Source organism: Pseudorasbora parva, chromosome 25, assembly GCF_024679245.1.
Source record: "Pseudorasbora parva isolate DD20220531a chromosome 25, ASM2467924v1, whole genome shotgun sequence".
NCBI classification, from domain to species: Eukaryota; Metazoa; Chordata; class Actinopteri; order Cypriniformes; family Gobionidae; genus Pseudorasbora; species Pseudorasbora parva.
Genome location: NC_090196.1, coordinates 5,807,963 through 5,824,557, shown reverse-complemented (window position 1 = coordinate 5,824,557; position 16,595 = coordinate 5,807,963). Strand labels below are relative to the sequence as shown.

Sequence of the window (16,595 nt, the reverse complement as noted above, 5' to 3'; positions counted from 1 at the left end):
AATTCGTTGACCGCCTTGAGCCCCAGTCCTTCAATTGTCCGAGTGTCGGTGGTCTGTGTTCCGGTGGACTCTGATACGGTGCTCTCGAAATGGAGGCGAAGGAAGGCTCCCTCGTTCCGGTAGATCCTGTGCCGGTGGTCCCAGTGCTGGAGGTGCCGACCCGGCACCCTGCTCTGCCCGCGCCGCTGAGGCGTCCTGCACTAACCACGCCTCCATGGCATCCTGCTCTGCCCACACCGCCTGGACTCAGTGGGCCGCCCTGGCCGCTTGAACTTTGTGGGCCACCACAAAGAATGACTTTTTTTGTTTTCCCCATTCTTCCCTTGTTGACCCCTCCCTTGTCTGTTTCCCCTGACCCTCCCGTCCCGCCCTGGTCTATCCCTCCCGTCTCTACTGGAGCATCTGATAGCCGCTCCTTAAGGAGGGGGTTAGTGTCACATGCCTGTCCTGTCTTGTGTGCACATGTGGGTTTTGTTATTCTGAGCATGAGCTCACGTAATTGTCTGATTTCCCTCCCCCTTGTTATCTGATTAGTGTTTCATTACTCCCACCTGTTTCTCTCTTGATTTCTTCCCTTTATAAGCTCCTTGTGTTTGTTAGTCTGGTTCGGCTCCTTGTTCTGTCTACGTTTCCCCCATGACTTCTGTTGGTATGTTTTGGTTTGTTCTATTATGTTTTGCCCCCTCATGGGTGTTAGTTTTGTATTTTTTATTTTGTTAATAAATGATCCTTTCCCTGCACTTGAGTCCTCACACTAGTTTTCCTTTGTTTGTGACGTGACAAGCCTTAATGTAATCATCAGAAGTAAAAAGCTAAAGGTAGGCTATACATGGACTACACCATAGTCCCTGCAAATATCATCAGAATGTTTGACTTAGACTAGTTTATAAAAGCACAATTATGAGCATAGAGGTTGTTAAAGGGGCCTGAGCTTACCTGTTCGATGTGATGCCGTTTAATCTCCTCGACAACCTCTGCATGGTCTCATTTAGCCACTTGTAAGCCACCGCCTTTTTCAACACCTCACAACTTCAGAAAATCAAGAGAGGAGTAATACTGATGTATTTTGTCATTGACTAAAACGTGAAAGTGTCTTGAGCTCGTGCACACCACAGACCTTATTTCACCCGTTTAACCGAACCCCCATTCAAAAAACTTGACACAGGGAACCTAAAATGCTAACTCGCTTCCATGTTTTTGGCCTACAAAATGACCTGTCTATTTGTGATTTAATAAATCTAGCAACTTATATGTGAAGTAATTCACTAAAATGAACTAAATATGAGTAGAGTTAAGTCTATTTGTTTCATAGGAATGTTGCTCCAGACAAATAAACAAAGTCTCTCCTTACAGTTAGTTTGCTCACTTGGAAAATGTAGAAATGTTTTTGTGTGGAATCCGTCTAGAATTACATAAACGGGATACTAAAGCTTGATGGTTTTGAAATTCGACGCAAATGTTTCTTTAAATGCCAGTCTGAAAGAACTTTGAGCCAAGTGCAATTTTGCAATTCATCAGTAAATTAATTCAGTTATGTTGTTAAAAATTGTCACCCATATTAAGTTTCTATTTTTGTCCATCAAATATTTTGAAGATGAAAGTTTGTGCTTTAATTTTACAAGGATCTTACATAATCTAATGATTTAATTCACCTCCAGAGGCATTACACTACGGCCATAAGCACGTTCAGACATGCCTACACCATACTATCCAACGGAAAGGGGTGTGATTAATTTCTGTGTAAAGGTTTACAAGATCCACACACTCATCAAACCAGCTGAGCACAACAGACAGGCGGTAATCTCACAGGCGCCTTTTTAGATATCCTGATAGCATTGGTGGTATATTTCTGTGTTGTGTAGAAATGGACGGACTTGTAGAAGGCTGTCTGGGCTTTCTATATTATCTACTCATGGTAATATGTGTTGGGCTACTGCTTCTGCGTGTGGCTGAAGGCCGGTCAGCGAGGTGGTTGGGGCTGCTTGTGGTTTCCGGTATGATGTTGAGCTGTTGGGTCCATTCATGTGTTCTTAAAGTGGGGCTTGTGAGTGTGCTGTGCAGTGTGATCCACTATGTAGGAAAAGAAGAGGTCATGTTGCCTACCCTGGACAAGGCAGTACTTATCACAGGTAAGACACAATCCTGTTTGCTCATAAAAATCTGTTTATGTATTTTTTATCCCTTTAGGCTCATAATAAAAACAAACATGTAAATGATTAAATGATACTGTACAGTAAAAGGCTATAATGTAGTTCTAAGACTGATTTTTGCAGTACAGTAATGAGAATTTTGGGGTAAATTTTCTTAATTGTCATGAAAATAACTCTTAATGGTCCTAAAATGCTCCACATCAAATATTTATTTCTTTTCTTTAAAAGGATGTTTCTCTGTCATCCTATAGTAAACTTTAGACTTTAATCTTAACTCACAGTTAACTTCACTGGTTCCCATAATATCATAAATCACTGCTGCATTCTTGTGATGTTACTAAACTCAGATTGGTTTCCATTGAGATTAGAATGATAAACAAACATGAATATCCGCATGACTATGTGGCAGCTGATGACTATTACCCATAATGCAATGCTAGATTGTATGGCAGAGTGGTTGCATGAGGAATTGAGATTGTGTGTGTGTGTCACAGGCTGTGATTCAGGTTTTGGTCATGACCTGGCCAGGTTTTTGGACAGTGCAGGGATGAGGGTGTTTGCAGGGGTTTTGAATGAACTCAGTCCTGGAGCTCTGAAGCTGAAGGAAGACGCATCTCCAAACCTCACCGTCCTACAGTTAGACATCACCGACAGCAGCCAGATCACACAGGCACATCAGTACATTAAGAGACAAACTGGTAAAGCAGGTAAGAACAGAACTGGTAAATGTGATGTTGACATATCATTTCATTGGTGTTGTTTTCTAAAGCAACCATCATACTTATACTCATAGTCACTTGAGATCTTTCATTTAGGCCAGTAAGCAAACATCTTAACTCTGGCCTTCAACATCCACTTTCCTGCAGAGTTTATCTTCAACCCTAATCAAACACACATGACCATAGACTGTATAAAAGATAGACAGCGAGTCTCCACTTCCTTCCACTGTAGAAAAATGAAAGGTAGGGTAGGCAATTTATTTCATAAACCCTTGTTTTCTAGTTGAACATCCTGATAGCAATTAGCCTGACGTGGTCATACTCAATTCTAGTCAGAATATGAGTCTGAAACTACTCCATTGGCCTGTGATTATGAGGCGTGTTTAAAGACCTCAATTGGATAGACCTACAACCAATCAGAGCAACAAAACGTTTTCTATGTCAGAGGATTGGCGCGACTATTATGTGATATATGGACCCATGAATGTGAATTTTAGCTGGCAACCTTGCCAAAATAACACACATTTTACCCCCCAAACGCCATTTTTTCCCCGGAGAACCCCCTGAGAAGCTATTGTTTAGGGCTAGACAACCATTGATACCTTGCACAAGGAGGGCAAGATAAAAAAGGTCCTTGCAAAAGAGTCTGGCTGTTCACATAGCCCTGTGTCCAAGCACATTAATAGAGAGGCGAAGGGAAGGAAAAGATGTGGTAGAAAAAAGTGTACAAGCAATAGGTATAACTGCACCCTGGAGAGGATTTTGAAACAAAACCCATTCAAAAATGTGGAGTCAGTGCTTTAAAAACCACTATGCACAGATGTATGCAAGACATTGGTTTCAGCTGTCACATTCGTTGTGTCAACCCACTCTTGTACCACAGACAGCATCAGAAGCGTCTCGCCTGGGCTAAAGACAAAAAAGACTGGACTGTTGCTGAGTGGTCCAAAGTTATGTTCTCTGATGAAAGAAAATTTCAGGGTCCCAGAGTCTGAAGGAAGAGTCCATCCAACACAATCCATGTTACTTGAGGTCCAGTGTAAAGTTTCCACAGTCAGTGATGGTTTGGGATGCCCCACCATCTGCTGGTGTTGGTCCACTGTGTTTTCTGAGGTCCAAGGTCAAAGCAGCGAGGGCCGTGCACAGGGGGGTGGCCCGGTGGCTATTTACCATCTGAATCTAACCATGTCATGCCAACAAATGTTAGTCAGTCAGCTGCTTATCATCATGTTAAATATGCCGTTTACCCCAAATACCATATTCTTCTGTTATTGAAAAACTGTTGCTTTATTTTACTTTAAACAAAACTGAAAATCATAAACAAGACGTTTGTCTCAAAATATAATCAATACTTTTAGTGATTCTCATTTGCTATTAAAATCTACATCATTTAAAACAATAAAAATTATAAAAATTAATAATAACTATGAGAACAAATTGGCGCAGAATCCACTTTTTGGAAGCATGATTACAACATAAATTTAATAGCACTAAAGCCTAACAAATATATTTACGATATGATTGGAAAAGGTTTGTAATTCATACTCAACCCTCTAATAGTGCCCACTTTTTTGGTTTGGGCCACTGCCCCTCAAAATGTCTGTGCAAGGCCCTGAACACAGCCGTATACCAGGAAGTTTTATAGCACTTCATGCTTCCAGCTGCTGACCAACTTTATGGAGATGCAGATTTCATTTTCCAACAGGACTTGGCACCTGCACACAGTGCCAAAGCAACCAGTACCTGGTCTAAGGACCATGGTATCCCTGTACTTAATTGTCCAGCAAAATCCCCTGACCTTAACCCCATAGAAAATCTATGGAGTATTGTAAAGAGGAAGATGCGACATGGCAGACCCAACAATGCAGAAGAGCTGAAGGCCACTATTAGAGCAACCTGGTCTCTCGTAACACCTGAGCAGAGCCACAGACTGATCGACTCCATGCCACACTGCATTGCTGCAGTAATTCAGGCAAAAGGATTGAGTGCTGTACATGCTCATACTTTTCATTTTCGTACTTTTAGTTGGCCAAGATTAAATAAAGAATCTTTTCTTTTTTTTTTGTATTGGTCTTAAGTAATCTTCTAATTTTCTGAGATACTGAATTTGGGATTTTCCTTAGTTGTCAGATATAATCATCAACATAAAAAAACAAAAAAAAAACATTTTAAATATATCAGTCTCTGTGTAATAATGAATGAATATAATATAAAAGTTTCACTTTTTGAAAGGAGTTAGTGTAATAAATTGAACTTTTTGATGAAATTCTTATTATATGACGAGCACCTGTATGTACCCTTCTCTGCTTTTGATATCCCACAATCCTATGCGTTCATTTCTGAGACAGCTGAGCTGGGGAAAAAGATGGAGTCTGAAAGTTGTGTTTGATCAGGGTTGGAGGAACGTGGACCTCAAGGGCCACCACTTAGTAACTATAAAGAGTTAGCAACCACATAGTAACTACCCACTTAGAATCTTTCTATTAAATATAGTTGAACAACAGCATAGCATCAACACAGAAAACCCTATGCAACCACTTAACATCCTAAAAACATCTTAAACAACGTAACTGCATGGCAGCCACCCAGCCCCCCCCCCCAAAAAAAACATCTTAGTGACCATATAGCAACCACAAAGAACACCCTAAGAAACATTTTAGCAACACCCTAACTACCCAGAACAACCACTTTACTACACTCTAGAAACTATCCAGAACAACCACTTAGCAACAACCAAGCAATCACATAGAATATACTAGTAACCATTTAACAATGACCTAATAAGACTTAAAACACCATAGTGACTGCATAACAAACCCCTAAAACACCTCAGAAATATTTTAGCAACACCCTGTCTACTCAGAACAAACAGTTCCCTTTCAGTCAGTACACTACGAGTTACGTCAGTACTGATGAAATGGGGGTTTCGCTTAGAAAGCCAGCTGCCTTCAATCTCAATCAAAACGATCCAATGACATGAAAATGTCATAGGTCTGTGGAATTTGCCTAATCCAACCCCACCCCACTGCGTGGGTATAAACGGCGTTGCATAGCAGTCATGCATTTATGTTTTTGCTTCGGAGCCAAGTTCTACTTGCCATCCTAAGCGTCATATCTCTTCAAGACGAGTATCTCCCCAGAGTGTTGGTGATACGGCGCATTCCAGCGAGTTCCGCATTCCTGTCCGGTATGTGCAGTGATCTGTTCAGGTCTGTGCGTTCTCCCTGGGCGTCTCAGAACTCTACCTGAGTAAAACTCCTCTCTAAAAGAGCTGCACGCGGCGCGTCTTTTTAAAGATGTTTCGCCCGTGCTCCATTCCTGGGTGCTTGGGCCTCGTGCACGCTGAGCGTGCGTTCATGGATGCGTCATGTTCTCACTGCGGGAACATGACCATCGCAGTGCAGCGATCAAGACTCAATGATCTCTGTACTGGAGCGAGAGTCCCCTCTACCACACCCCGATCTACTGTCTCCTAGCGAGTCTGATCCGGAGCTGACTGCCATGCTAATCCAAGCGGCGAGAGCCGGCTCGAGTGGAATCCTCCGCAGGGTCCCGTGCGTTCTGTTGTGATGCAACTGTGTCCTCAGAGCGCCCTCACGTGGTGCGGCGACTCAAAGCTCCCATCCGAGGCCTGTAGGTTCTCGTCCTCACTAGTGGGCGGGACCTATGGAGTCGCGGGCTGGGCCGCGTCTGCCCTTCATGCTTTGGCCATCCTTCAGGTTTATCAGGCCAGGATGCTCAGAGACATGCACGAGCGCAGTGCTGACCCTGCCTTTGTGCATGAGCTGCGCCTGGCCGCTGACCTCATCCTACGGCGACAAAAGCGACCACGTAGACTCTCGGTCAGGTGATGTCCACTTGTGTGGTCCAGGAGCGCCATCAATGGCTTAACCTGGTTGAGATGTGTGAGTCTGATAGCACACGCTTCCTAAACGCTCCCATCTCCCAGGCTGGGCTATTCAGTGGGGCGGCTGAGGGCTGCGCCCAACAGTTCTCAGCCGCACTGAGACAGACTGAGGCTATTAAACACATCCTGCCTGGCAGCCTGCTGCTGCTTCCGCTTTGCCGGCGGCCCAGGTGCCTCAGTCCACTGCCCGTCGAGGCCACCCTCCTGCCCCTCCTGCTCAGCCACAGCAGCAGCCTTCACCGGAGCCGAAGAGCGGGAGGTGCCTGCAGGAGGGCTGCCCAGCCTGCAGCGGCCCGGAGACAGGCCGCTCGGAGGTGAATATGGTTCTCTCCAGGAGACGGTGACAGGACCACTCCTATCCCCCGGAGGAGGGCTGGGGGAGAATGTTTTGTTTTCCCAAAAAACCCAACCCGCTGCTGGCCCCCAAAAAGGGCCTTATTGTTGGTTAAAGAAAGAACCAAATCATTTTAATTCTCAGCCACTCGCGACAGCAGGTTTGCGTACACATGGACTTGGTTCTCCACCATCTTGCCTGTCTGGGCCTTCGGGTCAACTGGGAAAAAGGCAAACTCTGCCCAGTGCAGAGGATCTCTTTTCTCGGTATGGAGATCAACTCGGTCGCTATGTCCGCACAGCTTACGAGCGAGCGCGCAGTCTCTGCTGACCTCTGTCTCTGCTCACTGAAACTATTTCAGAGACTCCTGGGGCATATGGCATCCGCAGCCGCAGTAACGCCGCTCGGGTTACTCCATATGTCTCATATGACTCTTCAGCACTGGCTTCGGGACTGAGTCCCGAGGTGGGCATGGAAACACTGCACGTTCCGAGTTCAAGTGACCTCGGCCTGCCGCCAAACCTTTACCCCGTGGAGGAACCTCCAATTTCTACAGGTGGGAATTCCCTTAGAATGAGTTTCCAGGCATGTTGTGGTATCCACGGATGCCTCTGCCATGGGCTGGAGTGCCATGTGCAATGGTCATGCCGCCGCTGGGGCCTGGAAAGAGCCCCAGCATGTGTGGCATATCAATTGCCTCGAGTTGCTGGCCGTACATCTTGCCCTGCACCGTTTCCGAGCCCTGCTCAAGGACAGGCACGTACTGGTCCGGTCAGACAATACGGCGACAGTAGCGTACATCACCGCCAAGGTGGTCAATGCTCCCGCCGGAGTTCACAACTCGCCCGCCACCTCTTGGTATGGAGTCAGAAGCATCTGAGGTTGCTTTGTGCCATTTACATCCCATGGGAACTGAACCATGTGGCCGATGAGCTGTCGTGGTTTTAGCCTAGGTTAGAGAAGGTCCTATTGGTCGCTCCGTACTGGCCCGGCTGGACCTGGTTCTCTGAACTCATGTTCCTTGCGTCAGCACCTCCCTGGTCTATTCCTCTGAGGAAGGACCTCCTTTCTCAGAGAGGGGGCACCATATGGCACCCGGTTCCCGACCTCTGGAACCTCCACATGTGGCTCATGGATGGGACGCGGCAGGTTTGAGTAGCCTACCACCACTGGTGGTCGCTACCATCACTTCAGCGTGAGCCTTGTCCACGAGACAGGCCTATGCTCTGAAGTGGAACCTCTTCGTCACCTGGTGTGCTTCTCCCGGAGAAGATCCCACCAAATGCCCAATCGGGTCCGTGCTCTCCTTCCTCCAGGAAGGGTTGGAGAGAAGGCTGTCTCCCTCCACCCTCAAGGTCTACACGGTGGCAATAGCTGCTCACCATTACCTGCTGGACTCAAAAATGGTAGGACGGCACAACCTGATCCACAGGTTCCTCAGGGGGGCGAGAAGATTAAATCCAACTCGCCCCTTGCAGGTACCCTCTTGGGACCTCGCAGTGGTCCTAGCTGCCCTGCATATGGCTCCCTTTGAGCCTCTGCAAACTGTGGAGCTTAAGTTCCTGTTAATGAAGACAGCGCTCCTCGTTGCTCTGACCTTGATCAAGAGGGTGGGGGCCCTGCAGGCATTTTTGGTTGACGAAGCGTGCCTGGAATTTGGGCTGGTCAACTCTCACGTCATCCTGAGACCTCGACCTGGATATGTGCCCAAGGTTCTTACCACTCCCTTCAGGGACCAGGTAGTGAACCTGCAAGCACTGCCCTTGTAGTAGGCAGACCCAGCCTCGGCACTGCTCTGTCCAGTATGCACCCTTTGCGCCTATGTAGACAGGATGCGGTGCTTTAGGACCTCAGACCAGTTCTTTGTCTGTTATGGAGGGAAGCAGAAAGGGAAGGCTCTCTCCAAGCAGAGACTGTCTCACTGGATAGTGGACACTATTGTCCTGAGCAGGTTCAGGGCTTGCCATGCCCCCTTGGGGTCAAAGCACACTCCACTAGGAGCATAGCTGCCTCTTGGGCTTTAGCGCATGGCGCCTCGGCGAGTGGAGCCTGTGTCCTCTCCTATACTCGCCCCAGATGGCCAGTGACTGGACACACGCTGGTGTCTTTGCTTGCTGCGCCATTACATTCAGCGGACGGTATACGTGCGCCTATTCGCTCAGGTGAGCCTCCCCGAAGGCCATGAGTTCCTCCCGCACTGTTGATGCCGGCACCAGAGTGCATGCCCGAATGGTCCCAGCACTCGTGTCAGGCTAGGTGCCCATGTTCATGGTTCCCCCGCAGGCCAACCGTCACGTGTATTCTCCACGGTAAGTCTCCTTGAGCCCATGTCTTCCTTTGGCAAGACCCTTTCCACCCCTGGGGTTGAAAAACTTTTCCACCTGCGGCTGGATATTCTAGGTTATTCCGTATGCAGCCCATACTTGGGTCATACGTATATTCCGAAGTCCTCCCTATGGGTAAGCACTGTGATTGCATTTCTCCAATGGGATATGCCTCCCAGTGTACCTTGGTTGCTGAGCTGGCCCCTTGTCATGTTAAACTCAGGCAGGGTGCACAGGTCAGCCCAGGATGCTGGAAGACAGCCACTGTGGCGTAATTAGACTGGGACCCTCATGTTGTAAGTACTGACGTAACTCGTTGTGTACTGACTGAAAGGGAACGTCTCGGTTATGTATGTGAAGGAAGGAAGTGAACGGAGAGGTTACGTCCCCATGTTACATCTGCTGTACTGCTGGTATGGCCGGAGTGGTCTGCCTCGGCTCCTCAACAGGTAACATAAATGCGTGACTGATATGCAACGCTGTTTATACCCACGTAGGGGGGAGGGTTGCATTAGATTAGGCAAATTTCGCAGACCCATGACATTACATTTTCATTTTGATTGAGATTGAAGGCAGCTGGCTTTCTTAGCAAAACCCCCATTTCGTCAGTACTGATGTAACGTCTCCGTTCCCTTCCTTCAGAGAACGAGGGTTACATACGTAACCGAGATGTTCCTAGAAACGATCTAGAACACCCTAGCAACCAGTTAGCAACAACCTAGCAACCACATAGTAACCATTTAACAATGACCTATTAAGACTTAAAACACCATAGCGACTGCATAGCAACTTCCTAAAACACCTCAGAAACCCTAGCAACCACATAGTACATCACAACACCCTAAAAGCTGCAAAGCAACCAAAACCAAAATATACAGTACAAACCACTCAAGTTAGCAACCACATAGCAATGCCCTGGCAACCTCTCACATCACCCTAGCATTATTTTTTAACACTCTAACACAAAGAAATGTTACTGTTTAAAGTTCAGTATATGTACAGAGACAAGTGCATTATTATTTTGTATTACTCATTTCTTGTGGGCAGGACTCTGGGCACTTGTGAACAATGCAGGAGTGCTGGGATACGTGTGCGATGGAGAAATTATGCCGATTGCAATGTATAAAAAATACTTAGATGTGAATTTCATTGGTAGTGTGGAGATAACACAAGCCTTTCTGCCTCTGATACGACAATCAAAAGGAAGAATAATCAGCATATCCAGTATGGCAGGTAAGTATTTACAAACGCATGCAAGGTTTCTGGAATACTCAACTCAAATTCTGAACTCTGACATAAAGCCTAAACCAGGGTGTCCAGTCCTGTTCCTGGACATCTACCCTCCTGCAGAGTCCAGATTCAACACACCTGTCTGTAATTAACAAGTGCTCCTGGACCCAGATTTTCAAAAGTAATCCAGTGGGATTTTGGATCACGGATTGGATCAAATCTTGGAAATGGGTTTTTCGAAAACAAAAGAGGGATTCTGAGCTTACATCAGAGCATGTAATCTGATCTTACATTTGATCTGGATCAAACCTGCCCTTTGGGATTGTCAAAACTTTTAACTCGGTTTTGGATATTTGATCCAAAAAAAAAAATTTGATTAATATTGATTATACAGATTATACTGATCCCATCAGAAGGGTGGATTCAGTTGTGATTTTTTAAACAGGATTTGGTAATCCTTAAATTTGGTATTTGGATCAAAGTGATCGTTTGTTTAAAAAAACTTGCATAAAAGTACGATGGATCAGGTGATCTTAGATAGAAAAACGTGATTTCTAAATCCAATTCAATTTGGTCCAGATTTATTTATTTATTTTTAAACTGAGCCCAGGGCCCATTTTTTCAAAAGGTTTAATCTGGATCAATTTTATTTTAGGGTGCTTTCACACCTGCCTCATTTAGTTCTAAAATCGTACTAACATCGTACTAGAGTTCGTTTCCCTCTTTGGTGCGGTTCGTTTGGTCAGGTCTGAAAGCAGCAATCGCACTCGGGTGCGCACCAAAAGCGGACCAAACAAGCGTACCGAGACCTCCTTGAAGAGCTGGTCTCGGTACGATTTCAAACGAACTCTGGAGCGATTTGTTTGTGGTGAGAACGTGATCCGACCTCGAACAGAACCAACTGCAAAAGTACTGATCATTTTTGGACTGAACCAGCTGCCGTAATCGGCTGCGCTGACATTGTGTGCATGATATTATTACCTGATAGATCGTTGGCAATATTTTCGGAAGATGAGCATGTCAAGAGTTAATAATTAATGCACGGCTCCTCTTGAAGTGACGAGAGATGTGCGCTCGCCGTCTGCAGTGCATTAGAACGTTTTCACGTCGCATCCGCGCTTCATTATAGAAATGTATTGTTTGCATACTGTGGTAAATACACACAGTGTAGTAGATTATGGCCAGGGACAAAACCAGCCCGCGCAGTCATCTCTCCATAGTGTTATTATAGTTTGCTGGCTTTGCCTCTTCTGCTGGAATTTTCCCACACGTAAATTCTGACCAATCGAAAAGCAGTTTAGGAAATACGCCATGGCCAATTAATGATGTGGATGTTGTCACGTGCGTGCGTTTTGGTTCGTTTCAACTGGTTCGGACCAAAGCAATCAGTGTGGTGTGAAAAGGAACCAAAAAAGCTGAAAAATGCAACAATGTATAATTGTTTGCCCTTGGTTCGGACCAAATGAACCGAACTAGAGATGTGAAAGCACCCTTAATTAAGTAATCATTTTTGTGCGATCCGTGATCACGTAATCCAACTTACTTTTGGAGCCAGTTTTTTAAAGCAACATCGGATTGGATCAATCTGATCTGGATAGGAACTTTTCAGGATCACTAAATCTGGATAACCATTGCTCAAACAGGATAGGAAATCCCAATGTAGAACTATAGATATGTAAAGACCAACATGTAGAATAGCCAGTGTGGGGTCATTATAAGTTTATTTTTATTTTAAATAAAAGCACACACATTTAAAAAAAAAACTAAAAACAAGAAAAACCCCACCCCATCCTCTTCCAGCAGTCCGCTCATCTGAGACCTACAACACAAACACTGTAAGTATAGATGAACTGTAATCATTGCATGCATCACTAATAAATATTCTAAAACCAAAAATATTTTCGATTGTGATGAATATATATATCAATTAGTGACAGAATAAAATGTGTTGTTTTTGGTCAATTTTGACAGCTGTTTGGGGGATTATTTTATTATTATTATTTTATTATTTTATTTTGGGGGATTACTTTCTTCTTTGCTGTAGGCCTATACCAAAAGGCTGAATACGTTAAAGCCTTTTTAAAACCTTAAAGCCGTTAAAACCTAATCACTGTAGCCTGACGGATGAACAAATCAAATTAAAACCCTTATGAATAAATAGGATATCTTGTAAGATACTGCATGATCCAAATATAGTATTATTTGATACATTTTTAGAGTTTTCATTACATTTTGGGCATGAAATCCACGCTGAATCCACCCTTCTGCTGGGATCAGTTTAATCCAGATTTTTTGGATCAAAGTGATCCAAACCCTACAAAACAAATTCTGAAAAACCCAAACCAAAGGTTTGATCCGGATCAAAACCAAGATTGGATTAAGTGATCTAATCTAATTATGTAATCTGTTTTTTCTTTTGAAAAACACATTTTCAAGATTTAATCTAATCCGTTCTCCAAAATCCTAGTGGATTACATTTGAAAAACCGGGCCCTAGAGATCTTAATTAGCTGGATTGGGATTGGAGCTGGACATTGCAGCAAGGTAGAACTCCAGGAATAGGATTGAGCATTCCTGGCCTAAACCAATTACAGTTTTCAAAAATACCAATAAGCTCTAAAAGCTTTGAAATCATTCACATCATTGATTTCCTTCAGGAGAAGTTCCACTTGCTGGGTTTGCAGGCTATGGGGCATCCAAGGCAGCGGTGAGCATCTACAATGCAGCGATTAGACAAGAACTCATACGATGGGGAGTCAAAGTCATCATCGTTCAACCTGCAGCTTTCAAAACAAGTAAGAATTAAGGCTCGTTTACATCAGGAACCATAACTACAAAGACTAATGATATTAGCTTCCACACCATTGATCAATCACAGTCTGTTTATTATAAGTGATATTTGTGTCATCTGTTGTTTTGAATGCTTGAGCTGGAGTTTACTGTATTCTGATTGGCTGTCTGTGTTTTTTATTATTCGTCAGATGGAACGAAATTGTGAATGAACCATTTTGTTTCTCCTTGTCATCAAACTTTACACTGATAAGCCATTAAATTATGACCACCCCCAGCCTAGAGCTGTTAGCACACCTGACAACCCAATGGTGCCACAGGTGCAGTTCACAGAATAGTATATCGATCAGGCATAAAATTATTACCACCGAGAGATGAAGTGTATAACACTGATTATCTCTTCATCACGGCACCTGTTAGTGGGTGGGATATATTAGTCAGCAAGTGAACAATTTGTCCTCAAAGTTGATGTGTTAGAAGCAGGAAAAATGAGCAAGCATAGGGATTTGAGCGAGTTTGACAAGGGCCAAATTATGATGGCTAGACGACTGGGTCAGAGCATCTCCAAAAATGCACCTCTTGTGGGCTGTTCCCGGTCTGCAGTGGTCAGTATCTATCAAAAGTGCTCCAAGGAAGGAACAGTGGAGAACCGGCCACAGGGTCATAGACGGCCAAAGCTCATTGATCCACGTGGGGAGTAAAGGCTGGACCTTGTGGTCCGATTAAATGCTGGTTTTGATAGAAAGGTGTCAGAATACAAAGTGCATCACAATTTGTTGTGTATGGGGCGGCATAGCCACAGACCAGTCAGGGCGCCCATGCTGATCACTGTCCACCGCCGAAAGCACCAACAGTGGCACGTGAACATCAGAACTGGACCACGGAGCAATGGAAGAAGGTGGCCTGATCTGATAAATCACATTTTTTTCACATCACGTGGATGGCCGGGTGCGTGTGCATCACTTACCTGGGGAACACATGGCCCCAGGATGCACTATGGGAAGAAGGCGAGCCGGCGGAGGCAGCGTGATGCTTTGGGCAATGTTCTGCTGGGAAGCCTTGGGTCCTGCCATCCACGTGGATGTTACTTTGACACGTACCCCCTTGGACACGGTATTCCCTGGTGTCTGTGGCTCTTTCTGTAGGATAATGCTCCTGCCAGAATGCAAAAATGGTTCAGGAATGGTTTGAGGAGCACAACAACGAGTTTGAGGTTTTGACTTGTCCTCCGAATTCCCCAGATCAATCCAATCAAGTATTTGTGGGATGTGCTGAACAAACAAGTCCGATCCATGGAGGCCCCACCTCACAAATTAGAGGACTTAAAGGATCTGCTAATAACATCTTGGTGCCAGATCCCACACTTTCAAGAGTTTAGTGGAATCCATCCCTCGACGAGTCATGGCAGTTTTGGCAGTCGAACATTTGTGGCTCGACTTGGAAATGCAGGTTCACGCTACATCTTCACCACCCCGAACTGGAGGACATTATGGCACCAGATACCCCATGAGACCTATCGCCACCTACTCGAATCAATGCCACACTGCATGGCCGCTGTTTAACAGGCTAAAGGAGGTTTTACCAGTTATTCGGAAGGTGGTCATATTGTAATGGATCATCAGTGTAGTTATAACTATTGTTAAAGTTATTGTCTGTGTTTTGAACAGCCCTTAAAAGCACATTCACACAAAGAACAATAACTGTAATGATAACTATATTAGTGTGGTGGTGGGGGTCTTGGTTTAGTGAGGTCTGTGAGAGGAGAGAGAGTTGCGAGACAAGGGTAAGTGAGTAAGTAATGGGTGTGAAGAGACCATATAAAGCCACCTGGGAAAGGAGAAGTGGCAGAGAGAGAGAGAGAGAGAGAGAGAGAGAGAGAGAGAGAGAGAGACCGACTGCAGACTCGTGGCAGAAAGTGTGACTGAGAAAGCTCTGGAGAGCACTTAAGTGAACTTTGAAGGACTGAGCTGTTAAAGCTGATAGCTGTTTGATCGACAAAGTTTGACTACAGCAGCTCCAGACAAAAAATGACACTCAAACAGTCCTGTTACTAATCTAACATTACATTACTTACAAATGGGCAGAAACAACACAACCTCAGCCACCACAGTTATCCTGTGTCGTTATTGTTATAGCTGTGGTGTGGGCTTATTCAAATGATTATTAAAAATGTTGTTAATGTTCTTCCTTGGTGGCTCTTAAGAAAGCAAGCCAATAAAAAATGTCAATTTGAGTCAGTTTCACAAAGATTTTTTTTGTCACTCTTTATTTACCTTCAATGCCATTTTTCCTGGGGAATTGTAAAGAATATAAAAATATGTAGTTTATTTTTGTCTTTTGATTTTGATTTTTGTCTTGAAATTTGACCTACTTATATTGACAGGTTTTGTAAGCAGTAACGTCTATTGTCGACTCTTTTTCCAGATATTCTCGGCAGCAGAGAGCAGTGGACCCATGCTCAGCAGGCCATCCTAAGCGGTCTGTCTAAGGAGGTGATGGCGTCTTATGGAGAAGAATACATCCTCTCAATGCAGCAACGGCTGGCCGACATGTCCTCAGCATCAAGCTCAGACACAGGGCCGTTTCTGGAGGATTTAAAGGATGCAATACTGTCCCCAAGACCAAAACACTTCTATCACCCGGGGTCTGGAGCATGGGCTCTTCCCTTTCTCCACAGACACTGTCCCACCTCACTGTCTGACAGGATCCTCTCACGAGTCTTTATTACTGGTGATACCCAACCTGCAGGACTTGGAGAACTGTGATTCCGTTTGGTGATACAAATGACACACTTCACACTTGGCATGTTTGGTTCTATTAAAACAAACCCTGCTGCAAATGCTCTGCTAGTGCGGTTCATTTGAATAAGTGTGAACGCTGTCATCTAAGCCCTGGAGCACACCAAACAAACGGAAAGATGGGTCTCACTCTGCTTCCAAACCAACTCTGGTGTGATTCAAATTAAATATGAATGCAACACAGACCAAAATACAAATACAAACAAGACATGACTGTTTTGTTATTGAGAGTAAAGCACGCTGCACACATTTACACTGGGGCAAAATAGTATTTAGTCAACCACCAATTGTGCAAGTTCTCCCACTTAAAAAGATGAGAGAAGCCTGTAATTTTCATCATAGGT

At 44.7% G+C, this 16,595-nt stretch overlaps 1 protein-coding gene across 1 annotated transcript; it reads left to right on the top strand.

The window, feature by feature from the left end:
• Positions 1–1,775: 1,775 nt before the first annotated feature.
• hsd17b2 (hydroxysteroid (17-beta) dehydrogenase 2) lies at positions 1,776–16,595 on the top strand. The gene is made up of 5 exons (XM_067436975.1): positions 1,776–2,129; positions 2,645–2,857; positions 10,482–10,667; positions 13,321–13,458; positions 15,878–16,595. Exons 1-5 carry the CDS (start codon positions 1,865–1,867, stop codon positions 16,216–16,218), a joined length of 1,143 nt encoding a protein of 380 aa, XP_067293076.1. The 5' UTR covers positions 1,776–1,864; the 3' UTR covers positions 16,219–16,595.